This window comes from Mucor mucedo (genome assembly GCF_025094135.1).
Source record: "Mucor mucedo strain NRRL 3635 chromosome Unknown EV154scaffold_17, whole genome shotgun sequence".
NCBI classification, from domain to species: Eukaryota; Fungi; Mucoromycota; class Mucoromycetes; order Mucorales; family Mucoraceae; genus Mucor; species Mucor mucedo.
The window spans coordinates 365,287-390,684 of NW_026252301.1; the positions used below are offsets into that span (position 1 = coordinate 365,287).

The 25,398-nt window shown below is 37.5% G+C and overlaps 13 protein-coding genes across 13 annotated transcripts; 6 read left to right on the forward strand and 7 right to left on the reverse strand.

Moving 5' to 3' along the window:
* Positions 1-2: 2 nt before the first annotated feature.
* EV154DRAFT_536647 (P-loop containing nucleoside triphosphate hydrolase protein) lies at positions 3-1,501 on the reverse strand (the record flags this gene model as incomplete). Its single annotated transcript, XM_051604153.1, has 3 exons — positions 3-41; positions 119-1,421; positions 1,482-1,501. The coding sequence occupies 3 exons, from the start codon at positions 1,499-1,501 to the stop codon at positions 3-5; spliced, it is 1,362 nt and encodes a 453-aa protein (XP_051460890.1).
* A 173-nt stretch (positions 1,502-1,674) lies between these two features.
* On the reverse strand, positions 1,675-1,911 carry EV154DRAFT_415123 (P-loop containing nucleoside triphosphate hydrolase protein; the record flags this gene model as incomplete). The annotated part of the gene is made up of 1 exon (XM_051595639.1): positions 1,675-1,911. One exon carries the CDS (start codon positions 1,909-1,911, stop codon positions 1,675-1,677), a length of 237 nt encoding a protein of 78 aa, XP_051460891.1.
* A 1,358-nt stretch (positions 1,912-3,269) lies between these two features.
* Positions 3,270-4,118, reverse strand: EV154DRAFT_459553 (putative ribosomal protein S15). The gene is made up of 3 exons (XM_051597489.1): positions 4,109-4,118; positions 3,777-3,872; positions 3,270-3,696 (listed from the first exon to the last, which is right to left on the reverse strand). The coding sequence occupies exons 1-3, from the start codon at positions 4,109-4,111 to the stop codon at positions 3,355-3,357; spliced, it is 441 nt and encodes a 146-aa protein (XP_051460892.1). The 5' UTR covers positions 4,112-4,118; the 3' UTR covers positions 3,270-3,354.
* Positions 4,119-5,335: 1,217 nt separating this feature from the next.
* Positions 5,336-7,058, forward strand: EV154DRAFT_478456 (concanavalin A-like lectin/glucanase domain-containing protein; the record flags this gene model as incomplete). Its single annotated transcript, XM_051598188.1, has 6 exons — positions 5,336-5,352; positions 5,584-5,626; positions 5,689-5,720; positions 5,973-6,178; positions 6,213-6,545; positions 6,601-7,058. 6 exons carry the CDS (start codon positions 5,336-5,338, stop codon positions 7,056-7,058), a joined length of 1,089 nt encoding a protein of 362 aa, XP_051460893.1.
* A 39-nt stretch (positions 7,059-7,097) lies between these two features.
* On the reverse strand, positions 7,098-8,000 carry EV154DRAFT_560427 (uncharacterized protein; the record flags this gene model as incomplete). The annotated part of the gene is made up of 4 exons (XM_051605610.1): positions 7,098-7,418; positions 7,476-7,603; positions 7,656-7,794; positions 7,866-8,000. The coding sequence occupies 4 exons, from the start codon at positions 7,998-8,000 to the stop codon at positions 7,098-7,100; spliced, it is 723 nt and encodes a 240-aa protein (XP_051460894.1).
* A 1,478-nt stretch (positions 8,001-9,478) lies between these two features.
* On the forward strand, positions 9,479-11,291 carry EV154DRAFT_498829 (autophagy associated lipase Atg15). The gene is made up of 7 exons (XM_051600409.1): positions 9,479-9,513; positions 9,615-10,122; positions 10,181-10,321; positions 10,372-10,524; positions 10,583-10,828; positions 10,890-10,952; positions 11,005-11,291. Exons 2-7 carry the CDS (start codon positions 9,673-9,675, stop codon positions 11,212-11,214), a joined length of 1,263 nt encoding a protein of 420 aa, XP_051460895.1. The 5' UTR covers positions 9,479-9,513; positions 9,615-9,672; the 3' UTR covers positions 11,215-11,291.
* Positions 11,259-13,294, reverse strand: EV154DRAFT_549169 (uncharacterized protein). Its single transcript, XM_051604853.1, has 2 exons — positions 12,270-13,294; positions 11,259-12,164 (listed from the first exon to the last, which is right to left on the reverse strand). The coding sequence occupies exons 1-2, from the start codon at positions 13,222-13,224 to the stop codon at positions 11,341-11,343; spliced, it is 1,779 nt and encodes a 592-aa protein (XP_051460896.1). The 5' UTR covers positions 13,225-13,294; the 3' UTR covers positions 11,259-11,340.
* Positions 13,295-13,560: 266 nt separating this feature from the next.
* Positions 13,561-13,803, forward strand: EV154DRAFT_560430 (small subunit of serine palmitoyltransferase-like protein; the record flags this gene model as incomplete). Its single annotated transcript, XM_051605611.1, has 2 exons — positions 13,561-13,663; positions 13,721-13,803. 2 exons carry the CDS (start codon positions 13,561-13,563, stop codon positions 13,801-13,803), a joined length of 186 nt encoding a protein of 61 aa, XP_051460897.1.
* A 785-nt stretch (positions 13,804-14,588) lies between these two features.
* On the forward strand, positions 14,589-16,543 carry EV154DRAFT_91609 (pyridoxal phosphate-dependent transferase). Its single transcript, XM_051607840.1, has 2 exons — positions 14,589-15,251; positions 15,307-16,543. Exons 1-2 carry the CDS (start codon positions 14,866-14,868, stop codon positions 16,487-16,489), a joined length of 1,569 nt encoding a protein of 522 aa, XP_051460898.1. The 5' UTR covers positions 14,589-14,865; the 3' UTR covers positions 16,490-16,543.
* A 72-nt stretch (positions 16,544-16,615) lies between these two features.
* On the forward strand, positions 16,616-19,855 carry EV154DRAFT_438402 (uncharacterized protein). The gene is made up of 4 exons (XM_051596878.1): positions 16,616-16,871; positions 16,920-17,014; positions 17,077-18,438; positions 18,497-19,855. The coding sequence occupies exons 1-4, from the start codon at positions 16,661-16,663 to the stop codon at positions 19,637-19,639; spliced, it is 2,811 nt and encodes a 936-aa protein (XP_051460899.1). The 5' UTR covers positions 16,616-16,660; the 3' UTR covers positions 19,640-19,855.
* A 276-nt stretch (positions 19,856-20,131) lies between these two features.
* Positions 20,132-22,068, forward strand: EV154DRAFT_498839 (WD40-repeat-containing domain protein). The gene is made up of 10 exons (XM_051600410.1): positions 20,132-20,234; positions 20,299-20,364; positions 20,415-20,487; positions 20,540-20,613; positions 20,668-20,903; positions 20,962-21,072; positions 21,124-21,257; positions 21,324-21,669; positions 21,720-21,842; positions 21,896-22,068. Exons 1-8 carry the CDS (start codon positions 20,164-20,166, stop codon positions 21,606-21,608), a joined length of 1,050 nt encoding a protein of 349 aa, XP_051460900.1. The 5' UTR covers positions 20,132-20,163; the 3' UTR covers positions 21,609-21,669; positions 21,720-21,842; positions 21,896-22,068.
* EV154DRAFT_91710 (bola protein) lies at positions 21,357-22,071 on the reverse strand. The gene is made up of 3 exons (XM_051607841.1): positions 21,901-22,071; positions 21,720-21,847; positions 21,357-21,669 (listed from the first exon to the last, which is right to left on the reverse strand). Exons 1-3 carry the CDS (start codon positions 22,052-22,054, stop codon positions 21,649-21,651), a joined length of 303 nt encoding a protein of 100 aa, XP_051460901.1. The 5' UTR covers positions 22,055-22,071; the 3' UTR covers positions 21,357-21,648.
* An 88-nt stretch (positions 22,072-22,159) lies between these two features.
* EV154DRAFT_459574 (60S ribosomal protein L2) lies at positions 22,160-23,282 on the reverse strand. Its single transcript, XM_051597490.1, has 3 exons — positions 23,265-23,282; positions 22,906-23,120; positions 22,160-22,851 (listed from the first exon to the last, which is right to left on the reverse strand). Exons 2-3 carry the CDS (start codon positions 23,106-23,108, stop codon positions 22,290-22,292), a joined length of 765 nt encoding a protein of 254 aa, XP_051460902.1. The 5' UTR covers positions 23,109-23,120; positions 23,265-23,282; the 3' UTR covers positions 22,160-22,289.
* Between the last annotated feature and the right edge of the window lie 2,116 nt (positions 23,283-25,398).

Here is a 25,398-nt window from a genome sequence, read left to right on the forward strand (position 1 = left end):
ATCTAGCGGCGGCGGATAATCTTCAAAGGATCCTTGCGTTTCTGTTAAAAAAAAAAAAAAAAAAAAAAAAATAGGGTTTAGTCTTGGTTTTTTTTTTATTTATTATTGTCACACTTACATTGCCTCCTTTCTTAGCGGGTCCACGCTTACGCTTTTCGCTCTTAAATGGCACATCAATAGGCTCTGTGTTAGCCATAGCAGTAGGCACGGCAATACGAGGCATTAAATAAGAAGGAATATGCTTTAAATGTTCTTGAACACGAGCAGGTTGAAGGGCATGATCATGGCGCAAGAAATCCAAATCCTTAGGTTTATCTTCAAAATGTGCCTTTAACTTTTCGGAATTCATAATTTCACGCTTAATTTCCTTGATACGTGCTTCTTTGATGGCAACCTTGTTAACCGCCTTTAACGCATCTTCGACTCTGTACTTGAATCCAGCAACATTCTTCTTTTCGAAACTGTAAGGTTTCAATTCCGTGTTCTTTTCTTCTTGTTGTTTCAAAACTCGCTTAAAAATAGCTTCATCGCTGTATCCTTTGCCTCTTGAAACTTCTTTTTTATCTTCAACCAAATCCTTGGTCACAACAAATGATAAACTCATACCACGTTGCCCACCACGGGCTGTACGTCCAATACGATGTGTATATGCTTTGGCACTTGTAGGGAAATCAAAATTAATCACTGCAGCAACTCCTTGGAAATCAACACCACGAGAAACACCGTATTCTTTATCACGTTGCACCTTTTTATCCTTCTTTTGTACCTTTTTATCCTCTTCTGTGACCTCCTTTTCCTCAACTTCCTCATCATCGTCCTCGGCTTCATCATCACTATCTTGTTCACCCTTCAATTCGGATTCATCAGTAGCAATTAAATAATCATAGATACCACGGTTAAATTCTTCCACAATATGATATCTAGAGTTTAATGGTAATTCAGAATTTAACACACAGGCCTTGATAGAAAATTGTTCCAAAAAGAGTTTCAACTTGTAGCAACGATCAATATCATTGACAAACAGTAAAATCTTTCCCTTGATCAATTTGAGCTTGATAATGACAAATGCAAACAAGAACTTTTCGAATTCAGTACATTTGACCACGTATTGTGTAAGTGAGTCGGTTTCTTCCTTTGTGTCCTCTAAGGCTAAAATAGCTGGCTTTCTTAAAACAAGAGCTTGTAATTCTTCAATTTCCTTGGTAAATGTAGCAGACATCAAAAAACTTTGATAAATCTTGGGTAAATAGCTTAAAATCTTGCGAACATCTTCTTCATAACCAAAAGATAAAACTAAATCTGCTTCATCAATCACAAGGTTTTCGAGTGACTTGTCAAGAACCATGTTGCCGGCTTCTAAATGAACAAGTGCTTTACTAGGTGTGGCAACAACAATATCGGGCTTTTCAGCAAGCAAAGGTCTAATACATAAGTGTTATTAAATCAAGATTTTTCTGGATAGTACTTTTTTTTTTCTCTACCTTTGTAATTGTGCTGACATTTGACCAGCCAAATTGACAACTTTGACTACTTGATTGGCATACACCAAAAGTTTGTTCACATGATTAGTAACTTGTTCGGCCAACTCTCTGGTAGGAACCAAGATCAGGGCTTTAATGGAAGATTCGGCATCAAGCGACTACAAAACTTTGATTGAGTATATAATTTACAACTTTAAAAATAACCAAGTTGTACCTCTTTTCCAACCAAGATCTTTTGAACAATGGGCATAGCATAGGCAGCAGTTTTACCACTACCTGTACGAGCACGGGCAAGGATATCTTTACCGGCAAGTGCAAGAGGAATACTTTGGGCTTGTACAGGTGTGGGACGGGTGAAGTCCAACTGTGCAATGGCTCGGGCTAAACGAGGATCGAAATCGAATGCGGCAAAGGTTTGATCTTTAGACATGGTTTTTTTTTTTAAAAGTGTCAAACTTGGCAAGCTTTTTATTTTTTTTTTTATTAAGGAATTGAGTTTGGAAGGAAAAGGACAGTCCTTACATCCACCACATGAAAAGTGTGACCTTTTATTAAGCATGAGGAAAAAAATAATTAAAAGCTCACTGAGTTCTTTTTCCTCTTCACTCAAACAATTTCAACATCATTAGCGTCTCTCTATCATGATTTATAATAGAAAATGTTGGTATTCTTAATATTAAGTGACTACTGGAAATGATGCACCAGAATTGCTATTTACATAAACTTATGGCAAGGCACTCTAAAGACTAAATGATCTGCAAATAGCTTAGCTCTAAAAGCCAAATTCTAAACATATAGGGAGCAATCTTCAATATTGCACAATTCCAGTTTCGTGTGATAAGTACCAAGGACACGGCTTCTGATGTGTGTCGTCCAAACTAACGCAGGGGACTTGTGTCTTTAATAGGATATTTTGGGGACACAAATAAGAGTGCACAGATCTGCGTCCCTGACACAAATTCTGGCGTCATTAAATTTAAATCGTTTTGTTGAAAGCACTTATGCTCTGTTTGCGGTTTCAACGCTCGTTCCCATTAAAAGCATGTCGCCCAATTGCTATAAGATTTTTGGTTATGGTTTGTAGACGCCTACATAGTCAGATGAGTAACACTTGTAAATAAAATACTTTTAGGGTATTACTTCATGTAATCTACCCAACACACTTGTTGCATCTAACAGTGTTAATCCACGTGCGACTTGTACATACCTTTACAGACTGTGGATCCCTTAGCACTATCACAAGTTTTTATTTATCATTTTTAAACACTTTCTGTCTTTTTATATATGCTGTGTTTAATTATGACCTATGGAACTCAAATGGTGAGATATGTAAAAAGAGTTTTCTTATTGATGAATTTCCGAAATAAACGAGTGTTTCAATTTACCGTCTCAAATCGATTGTGAGAGATGAAGTGAACTACAAAATTTATTGTAGAAAAAAAACGAATCAGTGTTTACTCAAGAGTAAAGTGTTTTGTATACCAAGTGATGCAATTTGTTATATGTATACCTCTCGCAAGCTAAATCCAACTTCATACAAAAGGCAATGCTGTTTCCTGAGGGCATAAGGTTACTTGATATATTATAGTTATTATTAAACGCAAGTGAAATCCCTTTGCAACTATCGCAACCAGACTAAATTACAGCTGGGACGTGACAGATTTCTGGTATTATTTTCTAGCAGAGAGTTCCTAATGCAAGATGCACTTTGCCAATGTAAATTAAAACTCAAAAATCATCATGTCAAATTGATGCACGGATATTCTTTGACCTGTCAAATCATAATCATAGAGTATAAAGTGAAAAAAAACAGAAAGGGTTGTGTTTTTTTTTGTGGATTTTAATATGAAAGAGATAAAGAGTAAAAAATAATTTACTTAAGGGGAACAAACTTGGAAGAGTGAGTGGCACCAATACCGGGACGACCGTGCTTGACGGGCTTGTAAGAGATGGAGAACTCAGCAAGGTAGTGACCGGTCATCTCGGGCTTAATTTCGATTTGGTTGAAAACCTTACCGTTATAAACACCAATGACGGAACCAATCATCTCGGGAACAATGATCATGTTACGGAGATGGGTCTTGACAACCTCAGGCTTTTCACCAGCGGCAGCAGACTTCTTGGCAGCACGAAGCTTCTTGATGAGACCCATAGGCTTACGCTTAAGACCACGTTGGAATCTTCTACGGGCACGACAGTGAACGAGCTCCATGAACTACAGCGGTCGTACATTAATATCGCTGTTCTTCCCTATGCTCTATTCATTTCTCTTCCTTTTAAATCTCTATTTCTTACCTGTTCAGAGGACAAGTCCAAAAGGGCGTCAAGGTCAATACCACGGTAGGTAAACTTACGGAAAGTTCTCTTTCTGGGAGTAGTTTGCTCGTCGGCCTATTAAGTAATATATAAGTACATGCTTAAATAAAGAACGAATGTCAATGATGAATAGTATGTTGCGATAAATTGGCTGAGTCGTCCATGTTGTTCCATTGTTTTATAGGTACTGAAAATACATTTTATTTTAATTGCGTAAAAACTGTTGAATTATAAATCTATGCTGTCATCTATTCATCATTTTCGCTACGTTCGATGGATGGATGGATTCTAATTCATCGTCGTATACGTACCATACTGGAAAGATGCAAAAAGGAAGGATTACTCAAAATCTGTGTTCGCTGAAGCAGATACGCACTGCTCATTTCGTCCGGTTCGGGCAGAGGGGGGAGGGGGCTCTTTTCAAATCCCGCCTTTTTTTTGTGATTGGCAAATATCGAATACAAATCAGTGTCTGTTTGCGTAATAAATATTTATTTAGGGTATCAAGGAGAGACATCGATTTATATACGGTATATTTCAATTAGAATTAGTTTGATAAAGCTTTCTGTTTGATGTCTGTATCCTATAATGTGTAGAGCTGTATAAATCATACTATCGATCTCTGATTGACAAGTGCAGCAAAAATAGCAATGGAAAGTATTCTGAGTTACACATTTACAGCTCAAGTCTACTATATATCACGTTTCAAATAATAGATCGGCTGAACTGAACGATGCAAAAGTGTAAAACTAGAAGTGGTTAACTCATATTTATAAGTGAGATAAAAGAATATCAAAGGCCGCTCTTTATAATTGATTTAAATCGAATTAGATTTCAAGCAAAAACCGTGTTCTTCAGGCAGAACAAAAGGGATTCTGGCTTTATCTTTATTTTTCTTGACCAAATACCCGTTCATACACAAAGTAAATGCCCATTTAATCATTGTGACGCGTAAAAACAAATCAATTCGAGAGCTATGACTATGCTTGAATTGAAGCATGCTTGAGGTTAGAAACACTAAACCGCACGCCCGGAGGTTTTATACGCAAAGGGACGGTTAAAATAAAATGAAATAATAGAGATTAGTGGGATCAATTATGTTTATCGTAGAAATGATAAACAAGAACAAGCTTACGTCAAAATTAATAATCTGAATCTTTACTTTATCTACGCAGCAAATATAAAAATCCACTGCCTGTGATATGGGTCCAGCATTTCATTTGCTGATATTAAAAGTTGGCCCTTGAAACTATTGCCGATCCAGCGATCAACACTGTCTTGATAACCACTATATATAACGCTATCAGATGTGATCTTCACTGAAGCTATTCCTAGTATTTTTTTTACCCGGCGTTGTTAAGCATCCAGAAAAAGTTATTAAATAAGACAACTGATGTTATGTTAAGACACAGAAATAAAATAAAATAAGTAAAAGGTGTAATCTTCACTAAAAAAAAGATTAGTGCTATATTCTTACATATAGTTTTTAAGGGTACCGGGAGGCAAGATTTAGATAGTTGTTATGATCTGTCGCTAAAATGGGATTTAATTATCAGTAAGACTACCATTTATATAAAAGAATGATTATCCACCAGTGCCTCGATACAAGAAGCCATCGAATTATTGATATTCTTTGAGGCCTTAAACAAATGATCAATTTTTGCTTTAAGCTCAGGATGATAGAAAAAAGCAAACTCCCCAGTGATACTGTAACGATGTCACAATAAGTATTTCTTTTAAATAATTTGTTATTAAATGAGTATCTATATTATCAAAAATATTTAAGCCCGTCAAGTAAGGGGTCCTTACATCGTCATACTTTAACAAAGGTAATATTTAAAATCGACTTTAATAATTCATTAAATATAAATCACTGGTGGCACGCATTAAGCCAGACTGGGGTTTCTCGGGAGTAATTTTAAAGTAAAGTTTTAACACTCCAGTGCAAACAGCTAGACAGTGTAGTATCTACATACAGGTATAATATAGTGACTATGCCATATGATAAATAAACATTGAGTACCAGCATAACTAAAATAGCATATTTAGGCATGATAATGTGTTTAGAATCCAGTATACCTTTATTTGATTGGCTAACCGAAAACCTGACGTATATTTATTCCCTTTTTCTAAAAAAAAAAATGTTTTTATTTCTCTCTTTTATTTATATTACAGAGAAATGCAGTCTGCTTATACTTGGATTTTCACAACTGGGATTATTGTGTTTTTTGTGGTTATTGTAGTATTACTCTTCTTTACTCGTTCACCCATTGAACTTCCATTGTCTTTCAATGGAGATGTGGAGGATATTCCCTCAGATTCCGAAATCAACGTTGCTGGATTATCCGAAGACGCAAGACTTAGTTACGAAAGAGCTAAAAGTAAGAGCATAACTACTTTTTTGCTTAAAGAAAGGAAAAGATACTGACAAGAAAAACAAAATAGCCTGGCAAGAACATCATCCACCTAACAGTATTCCCACGGATATTACACCGCCACAGTTTGTATCTATTCAAGAAAAAGGAGTTTCCGCTTTTGAGTTTGAAGGAGAGCCAGAAGCGAATTGTTTTGTAGCAGGAAGAACAGAAATTCAGTTTATGGAAGGAGAGAATTGCGTACAGACAAATTTACCCTTACCCAGAAATCAAGATGTATATTACTGGGAAGCTAAAATGTATGATATGCCCGAATCAACAGTTGTATCAGTTGGTGTAGCCACAAAACCTTTTCCTAGTTGGAGATTACCAGGTAAAAATTCGACCTTTGTTTGTTTTTTTACTTTTACTAATTTGTTTGCTCATAGGTTGGAATCGTTACTCAATTGGGTATTTTTCAAATAACGGTACAAAATGCTTTAGTACACCTTTCAACAGTAAACCTTATGGCATGCCCTATAAGCATGGTGATGTCATTGGAGTTGGATACAAGCATCGTACAGGCACTATATTTTTTACTAAAAATGGAAGAAAACTGGAAGAGGCCTACTCTGGATTGAGATGGAATTTATTCCCCACAATTGGAGCTAACGGACCTTGTCAAGTTCACGTTAACTTGGGTCAAATGGGATTTGTTTTTGTGGAAGCCAATGTAAAAAAATGGGGTTTGGCCCCTTCACAAGGCACATTATCACCACCACCTGCTTATGGAACAGAGCGAGACACGGTCCTGTTAGCCATGGGGACATCAAATGATGCAACTACAGTCATTGATATGACTGTACCACCACCTCGTCCACCACCTTACGAAAACTTGTTGGACTAAGTTACAAGTTATATACACTTTTTTTTTTATTATTCAAAATTATTTAGCCTTTTCAAAGAAATCGTCCTTTTCATCACTACTGTCGTCGCTACTCTCTTCTTCCATCTTTATTTTCTTTTCTTCAGTAACAAGATCAGACTCTTCATCAACAGGTGCGTCTGGTTGCATATCTCCTCTCTCAATCAACTTTTGTTTATATTCATTACGATATCTCTTATTCATTAATTGTAAATCTTTATCTCCGGCCAATAATGATGCTTTAATATCCTTCAAAATGGCTTCTCTTCTAGCATGACTTTTCTTGTCGTTTTCATTTTCGGCAGGGAAAAGGGATACGTATGAAAGTGTCTTGGGGAAATGCTAAATAAACCATTCTTGTCAATATCACTCGTTTTGTATGACCATGTTATAACTTACTGAGACATATAATAACTTCAATTCAGCTTCATCCAATTTTTGTTGAAGAGCTGCTTTTTTGGTTTCATCGTTTTCTTCTCTTAAAGCATTTCTAGCTTGCTTAATTTTTCTTTCGGCCTTTTTGCGTTCTATGAAATTCATTAATACCCATACCAAACAAGACATGATAGCTCTGCTTACCAAAATGTTTGACCTTGTGGTATTTAGTAGCATTAGCACGTTCAACTTCATCAATGATTTTCTCTCCTAATTCAAACTCTAACACACGTAAGCGTCTTTTTGACTCGGTAACAACTTGAGCAGAAACATGCTTTCCGCCCTAAATACACATAGCGTAAGTACTCTTCTTAATAATAATAAAAAAAAAGGTCATATACATAGAGATCATACCTTTGATAAAGTACGCTTGACATCTCTGATTCTTTTCTTAATCTTACTGGCGCTGAGAGGTATATCTTGGTTTTGATTTCTGGTTCTGACAAAGGTGGAATTGCCTCTGCCGTGTTGTTGTGGTTCAGTCTTCATTGTGTGATATGGCGGTAGAAAAATGAATTGAAATAAAAAAAAGCAAGCAAAAAGGTATGGAAGAGAAACAGTCACTCAATAGTGGCTTACTTGCCATTTATAGTTTGGAAATAAAGGAGCATGAACACTATGAGCTTTTGGTTACATTTTGTCACTGTGCAATGAGGGATACCAGTAGGGTCAATCCAAGGCAGCAATGACAACTTTATTCACTACAAAGACGGGACAGTCACTAATTAAAAGGAATTTCAGGGCCGCTTCTGCATGCTTCACTTTTCCCACAATAATGCAAAAGAAGATTCGGAATAACTGGTTTTTTGTTAAGGCCTTCCCAGAAAAAAGTTGAGGATTAACAGTGTATCATATCCAGTACTTAAGCCTTGCGTTTAACCAGACCCTACATCGTCAAGAAGTCCTAAATGCTGAGAACATATTTATAGCTTAAAGGACTAAATATTTCAGATAAATATTGGTGATCATCAACTCTAGGTCGTATCTGTACTTATGGACTATCTCATTTTGAACAATTACCACACGCATAATTTTAACTGTAGGGTTATCACGCAATCATTTTTTCTTCGGGAAATAATGTACCTGTAAGGCACAAATGTTTCTTCAGTTTTATATCTTGAGAGGACGATGTCGAGAATATTGTCACGGATGCAATAATATTTCTTTTCAACAATACGCGTAGATGTTATAAGAATATTCTTCGTTTAAAAGTCTCGTACCGCCGAGAAATTTCGTCTTGCAATTGTGGCCGACTAAAGAAAGCTATCCCGTTCGATCTGGTTATATTCGATACTAGTAAATTACGGCCTGATAAAAATTATCATGGTTGTAGTTTACACACTACTTGGATCATGCACTGTTTTGAACTTCCCGACCACGAAAAGGGCGATTATTATTAGCGAAAGTGGTACCTTAAAACTCTCTCTGACTCATTCCATCTGCCAAGCGTCTTTACGTCTCTTTTTGTTTTTGTATGGGCCGAGGAGACCTCTTAATAAAACGATTAATTAATTATTTCAGCCATATACATCATTGTGAGCATCAATTGGCTAATGCTAATTAAATGCTTCTAATTTTTACGGCGACGGATTGTCAAACGAATCCAGTGTTCACTTTTGTGGCTTAAGGCTCGAGTCTTCAAGCATCTTTAGATTGAAAAGAAATTGCGCAGATTGTGCCTCCTCGGCATCAATAAATTTAATATGTATCTCAAAGGTAATAGCCTGAGTTTTCTGCTGTATAGTTTCTTATTTAATCTTTGTTTATAAGTTTGTAATCGTGTTCGACACAAAATCTTCAGTACTTTAGATCTTCTGACTACGTATCGGTTCATTCGATATCAGTCTGTGTCAACTGTAATAATATTGAAATGGGAGGTTTTATTTGTTTTTTTATGGCCGAGGAAATTAGGAACAGAAACAATCGACTATCTGTCTGCTGTCAGCAGATAATCACACAGGACATATCTGTTTTCTTAAGACGAGCTTTAGGATGTTTGCAGGTAAAGTAATACAGCTTTGGCCATTTGACCATTTTTGTTTAAAAATCAATTCTGATTCGCCCGAAAAAAAAAACCAACATTATTATTGTCTGAATTTAAAGATATAAACCTGGGTTAAAATTGCGCTTTGTCCCTTTTTCTTGATCTTCTCACAAAATCATGATTATCCGGAACATTTTTATTATTTATTGCTATTTAATTTGTGTATCATGTGCAAATCTACAAAGTACATTTGGCACAATTAAAGAGGCTGTGTCTCTCAAATCCATATATCACCATACAAACATCAATGGCCCTTCGCCCAATCATTTTCGTCGTATGGAAATCCCGGCTATAAATCAGGCTAGTAAAATGCCGTATAGTTTAAAGCACGTGGTGGGAACAACATATCGACCGAGTAATCAATATAAACAAGAGTTATTCAACCTTGGAAAATCGGGGAAATTGTTAAGGTGGTCCCAAGAGGAAACACTGTATCCAGAAAAGTCTCTTATACCTGATGTCACAGACCATGCTTCCGTATTGTCTTTGGCCGAAATGAGTTTCAACGCATATACAGAATTAGGAAAAGATGGTCAATGGTATGACTTGGGTGGACAATGGCGTATTGTAAGTAACACTTCTTTTGTTTCTACATATTTCGTTAAACTATTCCTATTGTAATTAGAATTCGACATTTGGATGGGAAACAGACGGATTAAGAGGACATGTCTTTGGTAATACAGATAATTCTTTATTAATCATCAGTTTTAAAGGAACGACAGCTGGTATCTATGGAGAACCAACAGGAGAAAAGGATAAATTAAATGTAGGCTCGAACCTTATTATATCAAAGAAAAAAAAATTGAAAATTTATAGGATAATTTACTCTTTTCATGTTGCTGTGGTAAACTAGGGCCCACATGGAAACCTGTATGTTCATGCATGGACAATAAGGCAAAATATCAATGCGACGCAAAATGCTTAGACGAGAGTGTTGCTAACTCAGAGATGTACTATGATTACGCTTCTGTAAGTCTACTTAATTATCTTACATAGTATGCATAATTTCTTAAAGTGGACAAAATAGAGCATATATATTGACACGTACGAAAGATATCCAAATGCGACAATTTGGCTTACGGGACATTCGTTAGGTGGGGCAGTGGCTAGTCTAGTGGGCCAGACTTTTGGCGTACCTGCTGTCAGTTTCGAAAGCCCGGGAGATCGTTCAGCTGCAAGGCGATTGCATCTACCTCATGCTCCCGGCGCACCCGACATGCCTATATGGCATTTTGGACATACTGCCGATCCTATCTTTATTGGCGTTTGTACAGTAAGTAGCGCTGCTAAACGGATAAATATGAAGCTTTTTCGCCTAATTATAAAATTCATAGGGCCCGACAAGTGGATGCTTCTATGCTGGGTTTGCAATGGAAACCAGATGTCATACATCAAAAGTAAGCCTAGTTTGATTCATGTATTTTATTTTATTCACGCGTATGTTTGTAGGTGTGTGTATGGGATACGGTCAAAGATAAGGGATGGAGGGTCAACGTAGCTTACCATCGCATAGGAACTATTATCGAAAGCATTCTCAAAAGACCTGAAGACTTTCCGTTGCCTAATTGTGTGGAGGAAACCCACTGCGAAGATTGCGGTTTATGGAAATTTAGTGATGAGAGAGATCCGTTGCTTTCTAAAAATAGATGCGCTTCGTAAGTCGCACTTTTAAAGGATATAGAGAAATGACGATAATTGTTAATACATGATATAAATTAAGACTGGTTTATTATTAAGATCTTTGATGACAAATGCTGTGTGTGTGTGTGAGTGTGAGTGTGATTGTTAGCCAACGACTGTCGTTGTAACTGAGTAACCATGGCGATAAACTCTATCCAAAGTCATTTGACCGGTTTCTTGGTCCAAAAACATCTCTTGGTTAATTGTGCTTGCACCCAAATCATTGCTTTCAAACATGTTCGGGGACTTGCTAATGATTTGAGGTAGCATATTTCCAGTGGTAGCTAATTGAGTCCAAGTATGTTCTGTATAGCCAATTAAAAACACACCAATGATCCACAGAATAAGGAACAAAATCAACCAAATGATGGCCAAATTGCTCAATCTTGCGGCCGAATAAGGAATTAAAATGTTTCCTTCTGAGGGAATCAAATCAGGATCATTACACAGTGGATTGGCAAATAAAGAATCGGCTAGTTTACTCTTTTTACCAGTACTATTGACACCATTGACTATATCCATCGCTAATCCGGCACCGGAGTTTGTTCCATAGAGGCCGTCGCCTGATCGGATGGCTGATACCAATGCATCTGCAACCACCTTGTTGTTTGCAGTATAAGTTTTACCTTCGTCGCATATCACATTATTACCCCGTGATTGACAAGTATGATTTATGGAGATTGCGTTTACATACACTCCGGTTACAATTTCATTTAATGAAGAATACACTCCTATCACTTCTTGCTGGTCGGATGTTGTAAACCGGAAAGCATTTAATATAATTTGGCTGGCAATAGACATTGTATTGTTTCTAAATATAGACAGCGGGCTACTTTGGTTGAATTCCCCGGTTGCAGATGATGGAATTAATAAATGTTCCGTACTGGCAGAGCTGAATTTGTTCATATTTATACCAGGTTCGACTGTATCTATTGGTAAAGCTGCTGCAACTGTTGTTGAAATTGTTGAAATTGTTGCAGTTGTTGCAGTTGTTGTTGCAGTTGTTGTTGCAGTTGTTGTTGCAGTTGTTATACTTGCAGAAATGATGTTTTCAGGCGTGATTGTGCTGATCAATGCATTTGTCTCATTGTTTGCATCGATATTATTAAAAACAGGGATTGTTGATACTGGTGAAATCGATGAAGAGATCAACGTACTGATAGGTGTTTGTTGTTCTTGTACCGCGGTCTCGGTTGTGGTCGTTTTTGGACGAGGATGATGTCTCCTTAAAATGTTTGTGTTACTTTGAGGCGGAAGAAAGGTAATGTTTTGAATAGGAGCAAGCGATGATTTGATTATAGATATAGTGAATGATTTCATTGGTTGAGATGCATTTAGGGTATTTAGGAGTGATGTTGCATCCGAAATGGTATTGGTAATGAGTCCAGATTCATAGGCTGATGATGCCAGCATATAATCTTTGCTAGAGATGTGCTGACATTCTGCTGTATTGAGCGATGTGACACCACCTATTTTGTAATAAATCCGAACAGTGGATTGTAATTCCCCCGCTAAAGCGTTACCTAGCAAGGTACAAGCAGTAACGAGCATAGCAACCAAGAAATAACGAACGCCGGATCTGTGTTTAATACAAGACCACATGGCAGCAAATCCACCGGTAGAGCCAAAAGCAATAATTGAATCAGGATGAATACCGTTTCTAAGAGACTTTAACAATCCAATGACAATTGATCTTGTGGCAAGAGCACAAGCAAATGTCAAGAATATGGTGTCTAAGAAATTGGCGGGATACGTACGAAAAGCAGGGAGAACGTCGTAACCAGGTAAAGGAACAAGCCACCATAGTTTAGCCATTACAAAGCAGGCTACTGCTATTGTCCAAAAGAAATGTAATCTCCAGTGAATATGATAGTCATTAAAGTGTAAGGATTTCGCAGTCGTCATGTACAGAGCTTCTCCCTGGCGAATTGTACGGTAATTGGACTGGTTACTATAATATTTGAATAGAGCTTCTGTTTCAGACGACATACCTTGACTATTAGAAAAATATATTAAAAAAAAAAAAAAGAAAGGAGAAGAGAGAAGAAGGCAGATCACCAAGGAGGCCAAATGAATTTATATTGCAAATCATCATGAGTTATGCAACTTGCTTTTCTTCTTCAGCCCTTAAACTGTGTAACAGTGTGAGTGACAACATTGTTTTGGATCCATTGTTTAACGGCCCTACAATAGTTGTGAGACAACTCCATTTTTTTATTTTTTTCGTCGTGACTCGATTTACTATATAAGGCACATTTCCCTTGTGTATTTTTAGCTGACCTCCCTTTTACTTTTTTTTTGCGCCTTTTCTTCTTCTTGACCAAAATGGACTCTAAACACAAGTCAAGCTTTTTATCTACTAAACTCTATCAATATGAGCTTCAAACGGCTCTTTATATGCTGGAACCTTGGGAAAAAGCTTTATTCAGTAAGTATTAAGTTATTTTTTCTAAATCTATGAAGTGTTTTCTCATCATCCTCATAGACACCATTGTGTTGAGCATTGTCTCTCTTTCAGTTGTAACAATGTATCAATATACACCAGTCCTTTTAAAGCTTATTGCTTAAATTTAACTCTACATAAATTTTCACTTTACTTGTACAGCACCAAGGTTCATCTACTCCATATTCTATAACATTCCCACCCTAATTGCACAACTCTTTTTCTCAATAAATCTTTAGTTTCTTCAGAATATTTTTTTGTTTGTTTGTTTGGCATTACAGCCCGTAACTTTAAACACACTTAATAGCTCTCCCGACATATAATCAAGTACCAGCTATTGCCTCAGTCATCAAATTTAGCAGCCCACAGAGAGAAAGAAAAAAAAATGCTATTAATCAAGTCTGAGCCAATCACAAGTTGCTAGTCGGAAGCGGGAATTCAGTGCGCCGATTGGCCCTGTACATAACCACTTATGGAATGCGGCTAAAATATGTGTTGTGCACATCTGATGTTTTACCGAAACTTACCAAACCACAAATGCATGGTTACTGGACCTTCTCAAGCGACCTCTTATGTGTGGAAATAGGATTTTTATTTATTCGCTTAGTCAGTATTTTAGTGTGCCTTTCCTAACATGTAGTTGATCTCAATGACAGCTTGTTTTTATACATGAACCTTTCTCAAGTATTGGGTGAACTGGTCCTGTCTATCTACTGCTTATGTAGAGATGCATCGACATTACAGATAAAATCAGGCGAGAAAAGAAAACTTTTTGAAGGGTTATAGTCACACAATCTTTATCCATCAGAAGAGCTTTTTATTTTGACTCATCATTACGGGTTAAAAGTGAGAATTTTTTTCTTCTCCGATTTGTAACTGAACTGTCATTCTAAATTGTACCTATCAAATGCACAAAGGTGCTATGGACTAAAAGAGTATTTACTGGCTGGGTTTTTATTTGTTTATTGACTCTAAAGGAAATAGTTTATTCTTGTTTTCTTTTAAAAGTCCAAAGAATCGTGATAAAGGCTTGATTGAATTACCAATTAACAGTCAAATTAAATCTCCACCCTGTAAAAAAAAAAGTTTTTTTTTTATAAAGTAGATGGAATTGCTGTTTATAGGTTTTCTTGTTACCCCTCTTTCTCTATTTTTTTTTTTAAAAAAAACACAAGTTACACATCAAAATGGAGTCTGCTCTTTTACAAGCCCGTAAGGCATGTCCCTTTTTAAATGTAAACAATACTGCAGCTCTTAGACAATTGAACAAGTCAAGTGGGTTATTGACCAAGGCCAATCAATGCCCTGTCATGGGTGCTGCTATCCAAACCAGAGGTGTTCATACCTCCCCCAAAGAAAAGAAGGCCGAACATTTTGAATATGAAAGCTTCTACAAGAATATGTTGGATAAGAAGCACAACGATAAAAGTTATCGTTACTTCAACAACATCAACCGTCTTGCCAAAAAGTTTCCTTTGGCCCATCTTGCCCGTCCTAAGGATGAAGTCACTGTTTGGTGTGCTAATGATTACCTGGGTATGGGTGCTAGCCCAATTTTGATCGAGACCATGAAGTAAGTAAAAAATAAGCAAAAAAAAAAATTTTTTTTTTTAACATAATTCGTACAGAAAAACTTTGGATCGCTATGGTGCTGGTGCGGGTGGAACCCGTAATATTGCTGGTAATGCGGACTTGCATTTACAATTAGAGTCTGAGCTGGCAGATTTACATCACACTGAAGGAGCTCTTGTTTTCTCTTCTTGTATGGTAGCCAACGATGCGACCTTATCGACTTTGGGATCCAAGATGCCCAACTGTGTCATCTTCTCGGACGCACTTAATCACGCCTCCATGATTGAAGGTATCCGCCATTCCAAGGCAGAAAAACACATTTTCCGTCATAATGATCCTGAACATCTTGAGGAATTACTGAAATCTGTTGATATTTCAAGACCCAAGATTATTGCCTTTGAATCTGTCTACTCCATGTGTGGATCAGTTGCTCCTATTCACAAGTTTGTCGAGTTAGCAAAGAAATACAACGCCATCACCTTTTTAGATGAAGTGCATGCTGTTGGTATTTATGGTCCCCGTGGTGCCGGTATTGCTGAACATCTCGATTTTGATTTAAATGTAGCAAATCCTCATCGTGGTAACGGTGGTATCATGGACGAAATTGATATCATCACTGGTACTCTTGGTAAAAGTTTCGGTGTTGTTGGTGGTTATATTGCTGGTTCATCCCAATTCATTGATATGATCAGATCTTATGCCCCTGGTTTTATCTTTACTACATCACTCCCTCCTGCTATTGTTGCCGGTGGTAGAGAATGTGTCAAGTATTTAAAAAATTCAAATGCTGAACGTCGTAAGCAACAATTAAATGCTCGTACTGTGAAGGCTAGATTAGCTGAACTTGGTATCCCTGTTGTGCCCAACTCTTCTCACATTGTTCCCGTTCTTTTGGGTGATGCTGAATCTGCAAAGATTGCTTCTGATGATCTCTTAAACGAATATGGTATCTATGTTCAATCCATCAATTCCCCAACTGTTCCTGTCGGCGAAGAACGTCTTCGTATCACTCCTTCTCCTGGTCATACACCTGAAATGATTGATCATCTTGTAGCCTCTCTTGAAGATATCTGGAACCGCTATAGCTTTAGACGTGTTGCTGATTACGAGGCCATTGGTGGTCTTTGTAATGTTGGTAGTAAGGATGCACCCAAGTTTACTCCTATGTGGACTGACGAGCAATTAAATCATAATATCCCTGCTATCGAAGAAACTCAACAAAAAACCTCTGCTGTTTAAATATATTAAAAATACACGTATCTTAATAAAACAATCCTCTCCATAATGACTCCCAATTTTTGCATGTCTTGATATAAACCAAGGGTCTTGATTGGTTGCCTAATCTGCCATAAACCAAATTTTTGTTTTTTTTTCTTTCTTAGCTGATTTTTACATAAAAAAAAAGTTAACATGTCGAAAGCTCCAGAAAATTTTGTTGTTTTTGGCACAGCGTTTCCAGAAACTACAGATAAAGATAGGCGTGCAGGACGATCGGATGCCGGTCAGTTTGTACCTGTTTGGAAACAAGAGGCAAGAGATGAACAAGGTCGTCGTAGATTCCACGGTGCTTTTACAGGTGGATTTTCTGCCGGTTACTTCAACACGGTTGGATCAAAAGAAGGTAATTGAGTGTCAAATACAAATAAAATGCATTGCTAATGGAATTTAGGTTGGGAGCCAAGCAACTTTGTGTCCTCACGATCTGCACGAAATGAAAGAAAAGAAGCACGTCCTGAAGATTACATGGACGAAGAAGATCTAGAGGTAATTTCCTTAAGCAAATCGATTGGGGGGAAGCTTGAACTGAAAACTGAGTTTCTGTTTAGGCTATGGCAGGTGCCAGAAAGCTAGTGGCAACAGAAGAATTTGATATATTAGGCGGAACTGAACGAGAATTAGCGACACGTAAGAAACTGGAATCGGAAAGTGGTGATTTGTTAGGCTCCAGTTTGATGGGAATGTTTGGTCCACCAAAGGACTCAGTGGGTATTCGACTGTTGAGAAAGATGGGTTGGAGACCAGGCCAAGGTATTGGGCCACGCACAAAACGATCCCTAGATGACGAAGAAAGTGATGATGATAATATTGATATGACTTTTGCACCTCGCGATACTCCTATCGAGAATTTTCAAGCCAAAAGAGATACATATGGTTTAGGCTATGATCTGTCTAGTTCTGTGCCTCAGGTAGCAGAAATGAAACGATTACGTGAAATTACTAGACAAGAAGAAATGAGCGGGACTGCAATAGATAGCAAAAACAGAGCTTCGTTTGGTGTGCAAGGAAGTGGTGCTTTTGGACTAGGTGCTTTTGATGAAAATGATGGTGACGATGATGATGTTTATGGCGGTAGCGAGCCAGCCTTAAAAAACTACCATCATGCCCTTTATGATGAAAATGAAGGTGGATTTACAAAGGATGAAATTAAGGCTCAAGGGTTAAAACGCAAAAGACAACAGGAAGCTGAACAAACCACCAACACTTTAAAATGCTCAGACGGAAGGCCACCTCTGAAAGGGTTTTTGGTATCGGATCAAAAGCAACATATTGGCAAATGGCATCCGCCACCAAAGGTTCCTGAAGATTTTAAAGATCATCATGTCTCTTCCAATGATACACCCAAAGCAGCGAGTATTACTAAAGAAAGTGTCTTTTCATTTGAAGAGAGAGGAAACGCACTTGGTGAAAAACCTATTGAGGCAAGGTCAGTGTTTGATTATATCCCTAAACATTCCAAAGATAAATTGGATCGTGCTGTTTCCTTCTTCATTGATATTGGTAAAGACAAATCTCAATTGGCCGATTTTCCAGTCGTGCCCAAAGATGTAGCAAAGTTGGCTTTACAAGGTTTTATGCCATTTGGTGATAACCTGAAGAAGCAAGCTAGATATCGACATTACCTCGAAAATCTCGCAGGTCATTTAACAGAAGATGGCGTCCCCAAATCTGTGCTTCCTATTCCTGAAGGTTTATCTTACGAAGCTGGTATGAAAGAAATGGACGAATTTGCCAAGGCTGCAAGAATCTTTAGACCCATCAGTGCCATGATGAGTGGACGTTTTACATCGGCTGCTGAAACCAAGAACGTAGAGGTTGTTAATTTTGAAGGTGGATTAAAGACAGAGGAACAATACAGAAAAGAGAAAGAAGCCAGAGCAAAGGCTATGCCAGAGCCTGAAAAGAAGCAGGTAAGACTGTTAGAGAGTTGAAATAAGAAATAATTACTGAAACATTTTCTCCCGCCAGTTGACTCAGGAAGCAGAAGCAGCAGCAATGAAGATGTTTGGTAACCTGACTCGTACAGTAAAGCCATTCTATCCCAACCGTATTGTTTGCAAGAGATTCAATGTCCGCAACCCCCACCCAAATCATGATCCTACAGCTGATGCAGATGTTGGTCGTTCACGGGCTGGAAATAAGGAAGCTCTTAGCAAAGAATCCATGGAATCCATGTTGAATGAACGTCTTCCATTGAAATTTACCTCTGAAAACCAACCCGAGCCAAATGATGCAACACTGAAGGCAGTTATACCCAAGCCTTCGGAGAGAATAACCGATGAATCAGCCCCCTCAACTGGAGTTAATAAGGAAGTAATTAAGGATGAGGAAGAAGAAGGAGCGCCATTAGACTATGAAAGACCTTCTATGGATATATTTAAGGCTATTTTTGATAATTTGGATGATTCCGATGATTCGGATGAAATGGATGAAGAACAGCCAGAAAACACACTAACTACAGTGGTTGAAAAAGAGGAAACATTGATCGGTCCTCCTGCACCACCTCCAGTTGCTACAGTTGATATACCTATAGAGAAAAAGTCTGCTGAATCTTCGGAGCCTTTCCGTCCCATGTTTAAAAGAGCGTCAGAAAGGAAAGAACCGACTATACCATTGACAAATGTCATTTCAGAAGAATTTGTGGTCCAACCATTTAAACCGAGATCGAGTAAGCACAAGCGCCGTCATGTATCTATATCCGACGAAGAAGAAGAGGATGACAGATCTAGTTCAAGGCATCACAAAAGCAGTAGACACAAGCACAGTAAAAGTAGTCGTAGAAGAAGCAGAAGTCGTGATGTACATAGCAGCCGAGGAGATAAAGACAGTCGAGAAAGAAGACATAAAAAAAGCAGCCGAGACGAAGAAAGAAGCCATAAAAGTAGTCGCAGAAGAAGCAGAAGTCCTGGGAAGCATAGGAGTAGCCGAAAGAGAAGTAGAAGTCCTGACGAAAGAAAGCGTAAAAGTAAAAAAGCGACATCTCCTTATAGATCTATCAAACCAGAAGAAGAGTATGAAGGAGTTTGGGTTGAAAAAGAACCTGTGATACAAACACACACTAGCATCGACAAGAAGAAGGAGAGCAGAAAGAGCGCTGCAGACATGTGGTAGTGTGTTCACATTCAATAATAAATTAAAGCCTAAACAGAAGTATAAATAAAAAAATTTCACCTGTATTACTTACGTCAACAGTTTCTATTGACTTCTTATAAACGTATCTGTATATATCGAAGAATCCGAGGCCATTCTTCTGCTCTAACAATCCATCAAGTACTACATATTTGTGAACCGAACATATCAAACTATATCCAATTAGTAAATCACCTGAGTCTGTAAAGTCGTGTGATAATGATATTGATTTTACAATAATCAATGTCAAAGTAGTAGACACAGAGGACGTAATGCAGCATTAAGATATTTTGAAATATATAGAGAATACTAACACAAAGATTGATACTGTAATAAAAATGTATCTTGTAATTGGAAGACGCAGATGCTAATGATACATCAGAAAAGAAAACAAACATCGCCAATCGGCTGACTTCTGATACCCTATAAAAAAAAAGTTATTACGACTTTCTATTTCTTTCTTTTCTTTCTTTAGTAACAGATAAAAAATAAGGGCACACAAAGAAATGTTCTTACAGCAAAGATCATTTGATAAAAGGGTTACTATTAACCAGTCTCTAAAGGGCGATAAACCTATGTAAAACAAGCCTTCACTATCCTACTTATAGGGCTTAACTAATTTTATATTTATTCTATTCCAGTTTGAATAACGGGTTATTTGTTTCAATTAAAAAGTCCTATTACGTTTCAACATTTATTCAGCACTGGTAAAACAATGAAGCATAAAGATTCGCGCATATTAAACAGATTAGTGTAGGAAGTTACGTGATCTTATTTGCAGTCTCAGTAATACAGCAATTATCCACCCAAAGCAAAACGCAATATACAAGGTATTTCGTTTGCAGTAGTGAACGGATTGGTTCGTAAATAACCCCTTCTTAGTTTGATACTAAAACCCAAAGAGACACAAAATTCCACAGCGAATTGTCATTTACACCCACCACACTTGACACGAGGTACGTTTTAAACGAATGAAACGTAAACTATCTCTACTAATTATGAGCACAAAGAGGACAATATATGGTTGTTGGAGGTCAAACTGGTATAATCATGCTAAAAAACCTTGTCACCGGATACTTCCGAACATATCGTCTGGGGGAAGGGATGAACAAATCAGTATGTCTCTCGGAATGGAACACTAAATTACGTGTTGTCGTATGCAACAGCGATCAATCTGTTTATGTCTCTACTATTCCTGAATTGGAGAAGATCCAAACTTTAAAAATGGCAGCTGTAATCAATTACTGTAAGTGTGTCCTGACTAAAATAAAGTAAGGTGGTATTAATGTCTTTTGTTCTGAAAGGCATTGTTAGTCCTGATGGTAAAAAATTACTCATGGCAAGTGATCATGGTGGAGTTTACCTTTACCATATTAATAAATATGGACTTTACCAAGAGCAAAGTAGCTACAAAGGTATAAGCTATTTCAATCTTTTAGCGATGTTTTCTAATTCAAACACATTAGTTTCTAATGAACCATGTATATCGTGCGCGTGGAACCAGTCGTCAGACATGTTTGCTGTAACAAGTCAAGATGGATTTGTAAGCGTGTTTAATATCCATTCAGGTTTAAGACTTGCTCAATTGGGATCATTCGAGGTAGGAAAGGAAATCGAGACAGAAAAAAAAAAAACCCCCATATTAAAGACGAACACGATGTTATAGACTCGAAAGGCCAAAAAGGCTGCTCGTTGTGTTCAATTTAGTTCAGGCCCTATCGATCTGCTAGCTTACACCGAACATGTGTCTAACATTTACATTGTTGATACACGAACATTCGAAACGAGACAAATAGTACGACTATCGCCTGAAAATGAGGACCGTGCAATCACTGGTTTTACTTTTTCTCCCGACTGTCGAAAGCTTTTTGTTGCCCTGCAAGATCATTTAATCGAATTAGAAGTTGATAGGTCCGAAAGAACACAATTCGGGGCAGGTAGCTTAATTTAATAATAATAAAAAAAAATGTCTATTGATGTAGTAAGCCCTATTATTTGGCTGATGTTTTAAGCTGTATTTCCAAATTAGTTATCAATGTTGGCACTGTTGTATTAACATTACCTGCAACCCATGCATGCCTTTGATCTCTTCTTTTAAAACTTCGTTTACCATTCTGTGTTGCTTTACAATGCTAGTTCCTTCGAATTTTTTAGCAGCAATGTCGATGGCATACATGGATCCACAGCCACCTTAAAAAACTGACTTAGTGATTGAACAAGCTAAAAATAAAGAAAAAGTTTACCGGAAACATCGGCGACTTGAAGTTTATGAGGTGAGAGTGCTTCTGTGAGCTTTTGGAAAATATGCTTTTCACCAGCACTCAAACTGGCGGGAGCTTCGGTTGAGTAAAAGGCACGACTGATAGCAACACTGCGAGAAAAACGTGAAAGGAACATAATGTAAGAATACAAGAAAGAAACGAATATAAAAGGAATTCCAGGGGGGGCTTTGAAATCCCATTTTATTACAACCGCAAAAAAAAAAAAAAAAAAAAAAAAAAAGGCCGCAGACAGACCTAAATGGTTAGGAGCACGTCCGTTGCAGCAAGTCATTCACACAAATAAAACTATCGCCCAATTTTACAATATTACATTTACATTCAAAAGAGTTTTATTATTACTAGATAGTGATTTAAGCATCCTTGATCTTCTTGGTACCACGGAGGAGACCAGTACGACGAGCAGCAATCAAACCGACCTTTTGACCAGCAGGAGAGTCACGAGCCATGGTAGAAGCCTTACCAATATGTTGATGGTTACCACCACCGTGAGGATGGTCGACGGGGTTCATAGCAACACCACGAGTCTTGGGCCAAGAGTTACGCTTGACTCTGTACTTGTGGAAAGCACGACCGGCCTTCAAGAGAGGCTTGTCAATACGACCACCACCGGCAATGATACCAATAACGGCACGAGAGGTAGAGGGAATGACCTTCTTGGAACCGGAAGGAAGACGAATACGGGTCTTACCATCATCACCATGACCAATAACAGTGGCATAGTTACCAGAGGTACGGGCAATGGATCCACGATCACCAACCTTTTCTTCGACATTACAGATAACGGTACCTTCGGGCATAGAGGCCAAAGGCAAGACGTTACCAATGTTCAAAGAAGCCTTCTTACCGGCATAAATGAATTGACCAGTATATAAACCTTCGGTGGCAATGAAAGTTTCAGTACGGAGCTTGTACCTAAAATTGCCCAGTTAATACCAAATCACACTCTATAAATTTATCCCATCTTACTTATAAGGATCACGGAAAACGACCTTGGCGAGAGGGGCACCTCTTCCGGGATCGTGAATGATGTCCTTAACGATACCACGAACATAACCATGACGTTCAGCGAAATCGAAGACACGGAGCTTAGCAGCACCCTTACGGCCTACAGTGTGAGATCTGAAGATACTTCCAGCACCTTTTCTCTGAGCACGAATTACGCGACCCATTTTAAATCAAATCTATTCGTAAATTATACATTTAGCATGTCATGTCATTTTTGCCATCGAGAAAAAAAAAATTCAAATTGATATCCATCCATATCTAAAATAAATCATCCATCTGTTTTCTCTCTATCGATGTATATCTTAGGTGTATGCACTAACCCTTAATTTGGTGTTGGGAGGAGAAGAGAAAGTTTGTACTATTTGCAATCAGTTTCATCAACTACAGTGCTTACGGAGAAAAAATATATTGAGTTTCAAAAGTTGAGGATAAAACCTTCCATATTCGGAATCTGACGTTGCACATGAGCTGAAGAAAAAAGGTTGACACTATCCGAATGTATAGCATATTCAAACAAATATTATCAAAACGATATTAAAAATACTGTTAGGAATATATTATTGAAGTTACACGCCCCCTTTATGTTGAATAGATGGTACCTTTGTAATTCTGTTGAGACCAGAGGCATGCTAAATATATGAGTGTGGCCTCAGAATAGGAACTAATTCTGGCTTCAGGCTAAAACTCGCTCTGAAATTACTCACAGATGGTACAACTGGACCAAAGGCGAGAAAAGGGTGTCAAATACATTCTCTAAATCGTCATATTTATCTCTGCTTTTGCGTTATTTACTATCAATAATGAATATTTTCAAGCTCTTATAAAGGGGGATGTCGAGCAATTCTACATTGTTTATGACTTAAGCTTACTAAAGCACAAAGGCAAGGAACCACTGACATAACAAACTTAAATATTTAATGTCTATTGAATTATTTCATTGTCTAATAAGAACTTCAATAATAATGTAATGCAACTAAAGTATTTTTAATAGAAGGCATGAAAAACATTAAAAGTTATGTCTGAAGAACCTAAGACTGATAGAATTAAGAAATAGGAATAAACAATACAAAATGCAAGTCTTACAATTGCAAATAAGAATAATTATGTCAAAGAGCATTTGGTTTATTTTTTGGTTTGTGAAAGTGAGGATAATTGTTGAAACTAATGTTTAGAAAAGAATGGCAAAATTTTGCATGTTACAGATATCAGGATATGATTGTCTAAGACGGCCATTATCCATGTCAATGGCAGGTTTATCAAACTTCTTCAAACGTCCAGTTGGAGTGCGATGGAATTCTACTGCGTAGAAATGAAAGGACGAATAAAGAAGAGTGATTGGCATATCGACGTTTTTAAGTGGCATATTCACGAGAGGAAATAAAACTTGTGCTTCACGGTTCACCCTAGGCTCTCCTGTATCTTTTAAAAAATACTTAACATGACTGAAAAGAATCACAGGCCGTTCAAATGTGTCTGCCACAACTTGGGGACAGCTAAATGTGCTGAACCACAAAAGTTAGTCTTCTTCATTAAGGCATGGTGATTTAGAAGAATTAAGTCGTCTAACCATCTTAATCTTTTCTAGTTCAACAGACTTTTCATCTACAGGCTTATATAAAGTATCATGATACTGAATATACGTCTGTAGCATTTGGTGTTTGACCTTTAACCATTGACTTTGGCCATTGTATACCTCAAGAGCTACAGCTCTAAAACCACAATTTCCGTCAGCTCCAACGTTATGAATCGCAGTAATTACATTTTTGGGGCTGATATGACTCCAATCAAAGGCCACATCCTTTTTAGAGTTGCGGTAGGTAATAACGCTAAATAATATATAAATAAGTAGAGATAAGTCAAAATAAAGCGTATTGTGTTAATAGGAATATGCAACTCTTTACCGATCATAATGCGATACTGATTTTTCAGTTTTGATATCGCTACCAGAAGAGGAGGGATCTTCGCGAACAAACATAGTCAGCTTTCTTTTCTTTTGTTGAAGATCATTTTCTTTTTCTTCAAGGAAGAGTTCTTTTCTCTTTCTCTCAAATTCTTCATCTTCTTTTTCTTTCTTTTCTTTCTTTTCTTTCTTTTTTATCTCTTTGTTTTGATGCTCGTAAAACAATTCTGACGCAATCTTGAGCCTTTCAGTGTTACTCTTGACGCCGCGCTTTGACTTACGCCCCTTTCTGTTTGTATTTACGGAAGGCGGTTGCAGCTCATCCATTTTGATTTCGGGTTCTTTTATATCCAAATCAGCCTTTTCCAACACTTTGATGGCATTGCTGATTTCTTGCTGTGTTCCCAACGAGTTTATTTTGGTAAACATATCATGCAACAGTTTCTCAACACGGAGCATCATTCGTTCTCTGTTGTTCTTTGGCTCGTCCTCTGCATGTTCTACAGAAATAAACGTTAGCTTCGGATTTTTTCTTAATAGTAGCAATAACAATA

Bases quoted from the DNA above. Each gene is read 5' to 3' on its own strand.
- EV154DRAFT_459553 (XM_051597489.1), bottom strand. The intron at 3,697-3,776 runs GTAAGAAATAGA...CGACCGCTGTAG, and splicing joins TGGACTTGTCCTCTGAACAG to TTCATGGAGCTCGTTCACTG.
- EV154DRAFT_498829 (XM_051600409.1), top strand. From the start codon at position 9,673: ATGATTATCCGGAACATTTTTATTATTTATTGCTATTTAATTTGTGTA. The intron at 10,322-10,371 runs GTAGGCTCGAAC...GAAAATTTATAG, and splicing joins GAGAAAAGGATAAATTAAAT to GATAATTTACTCTTTTCATG. The intron at 10,953-11,004 runs GTAAGCCTAGTT...GTATGTTTGTAG, and splicing joins CCAGATGTCATACATCAAAA to GTGTGTGTATGGGATACGGT.
- EV154DRAFT_549169 (XM_051604853.1), bottom strand. From the start codon at position 13,224: ATGTCGTCTGAAACAGAAGCTCTATTCAAATATTATAGTAACCAGTCC. The intron at 12,165-12,269 runs GTATAACAACTG...CTTTACCAATAG, and splicing joins TGAAAACATCATTTCTGCAA to ATACAGTCGAACCTGGTATA.
- EV154DRAFT_91609 (XM_051607840.1), top strand. From the start codon at position 14,866: ATGGAGTCTGCTCTTTTACAAGCCCGTAAGGCATGTCCCTTTTTAAAT. The intron at 15,252-15,306 runs GTAAGTAAAAAA...TAATTCGTACAG, and splicing joins ATTTTGATCGAGACCATGAA to AAAAACTTTGGATCGCTATG.
- EV154DRAFT_438402 (XM_051596878.1), top strand. From the start codon at position 16,661: ATGTCGAAAGCTCCAGAAAATTTTGTTGTTTTTGGCACAGCGTTTCCA. The intron at 16,872-16,919 runs GTAATTGAGTGT...AATGGAATTTAG, and splicing joins CACGGTTGGATCAAAAGAAG to GTTGGGAGCCAAGCAACTTT. The intron at 18,439-18,496 runs GTAAGACTGTTA...TTCTCCCGCCAG, and splicing joins CAGAGCCTGAAAAGAAGCAG to TTGACTCAGGAAGCAGAAGC.
- EV154DRAFT_498839 (XM_051600410.1), top strand. From the start codon at position 20,164: ATGTTCTTACAGCAAAGATCATTTGATAAAAGGGTTACTATTAACCAG. The intron at 20,904-20,961 runs GTAAGTGTGTCC...TTGTTCTGAAAG, and splicing joins GGCAGCTGTAATCAATTACT to GCATTGTTAGTCCTGATGGT. The intron at 21,073-21,123 runs GTATAAGCTATT...CAAACACATTAG, and splicing joins AGAGCAAAGTAGCTACAAAG to TTTCTAATGAACCATGTATA.
- EV154DRAFT_91710 (XM_051607841.1), bottom strand. From the start codon at position 22,054: ATGTTCCTTTCACGTTTTTCTCGCAGTGTTGCTATCAGTCGTGCCTTT. The intron at 21,848-21,900 runs GTAAACTTTTTC...CAGTTTTTTAAG, and splicing joins TCAAGTCGCCGATGTTTCCG to GTGGCTGTGGATCCATGTAT. The intron at 21,670-21,719 runs GTAATGTTAATA...TTGGAAATACAG, and splicing joins AAGGCATGCATGGGTTGCAG to CTTAAAACATCAGCCAAATA.
- EV154DRAFT_459574 (XM_051597490.1), bottom strand. From the start codon at position 23,108: ATGGGTCGCGTAATTCGTGCTCAGAGAAAAGGTGCTGGAAGTATCTTC. The intron at 22,852-22,905 runs GTAAGATGGGAT...GGGCAATTTTAG, and splicing joins GTTTTCCGTGATCCTTATAA to GTACAAGCTCCGTACTGAAA.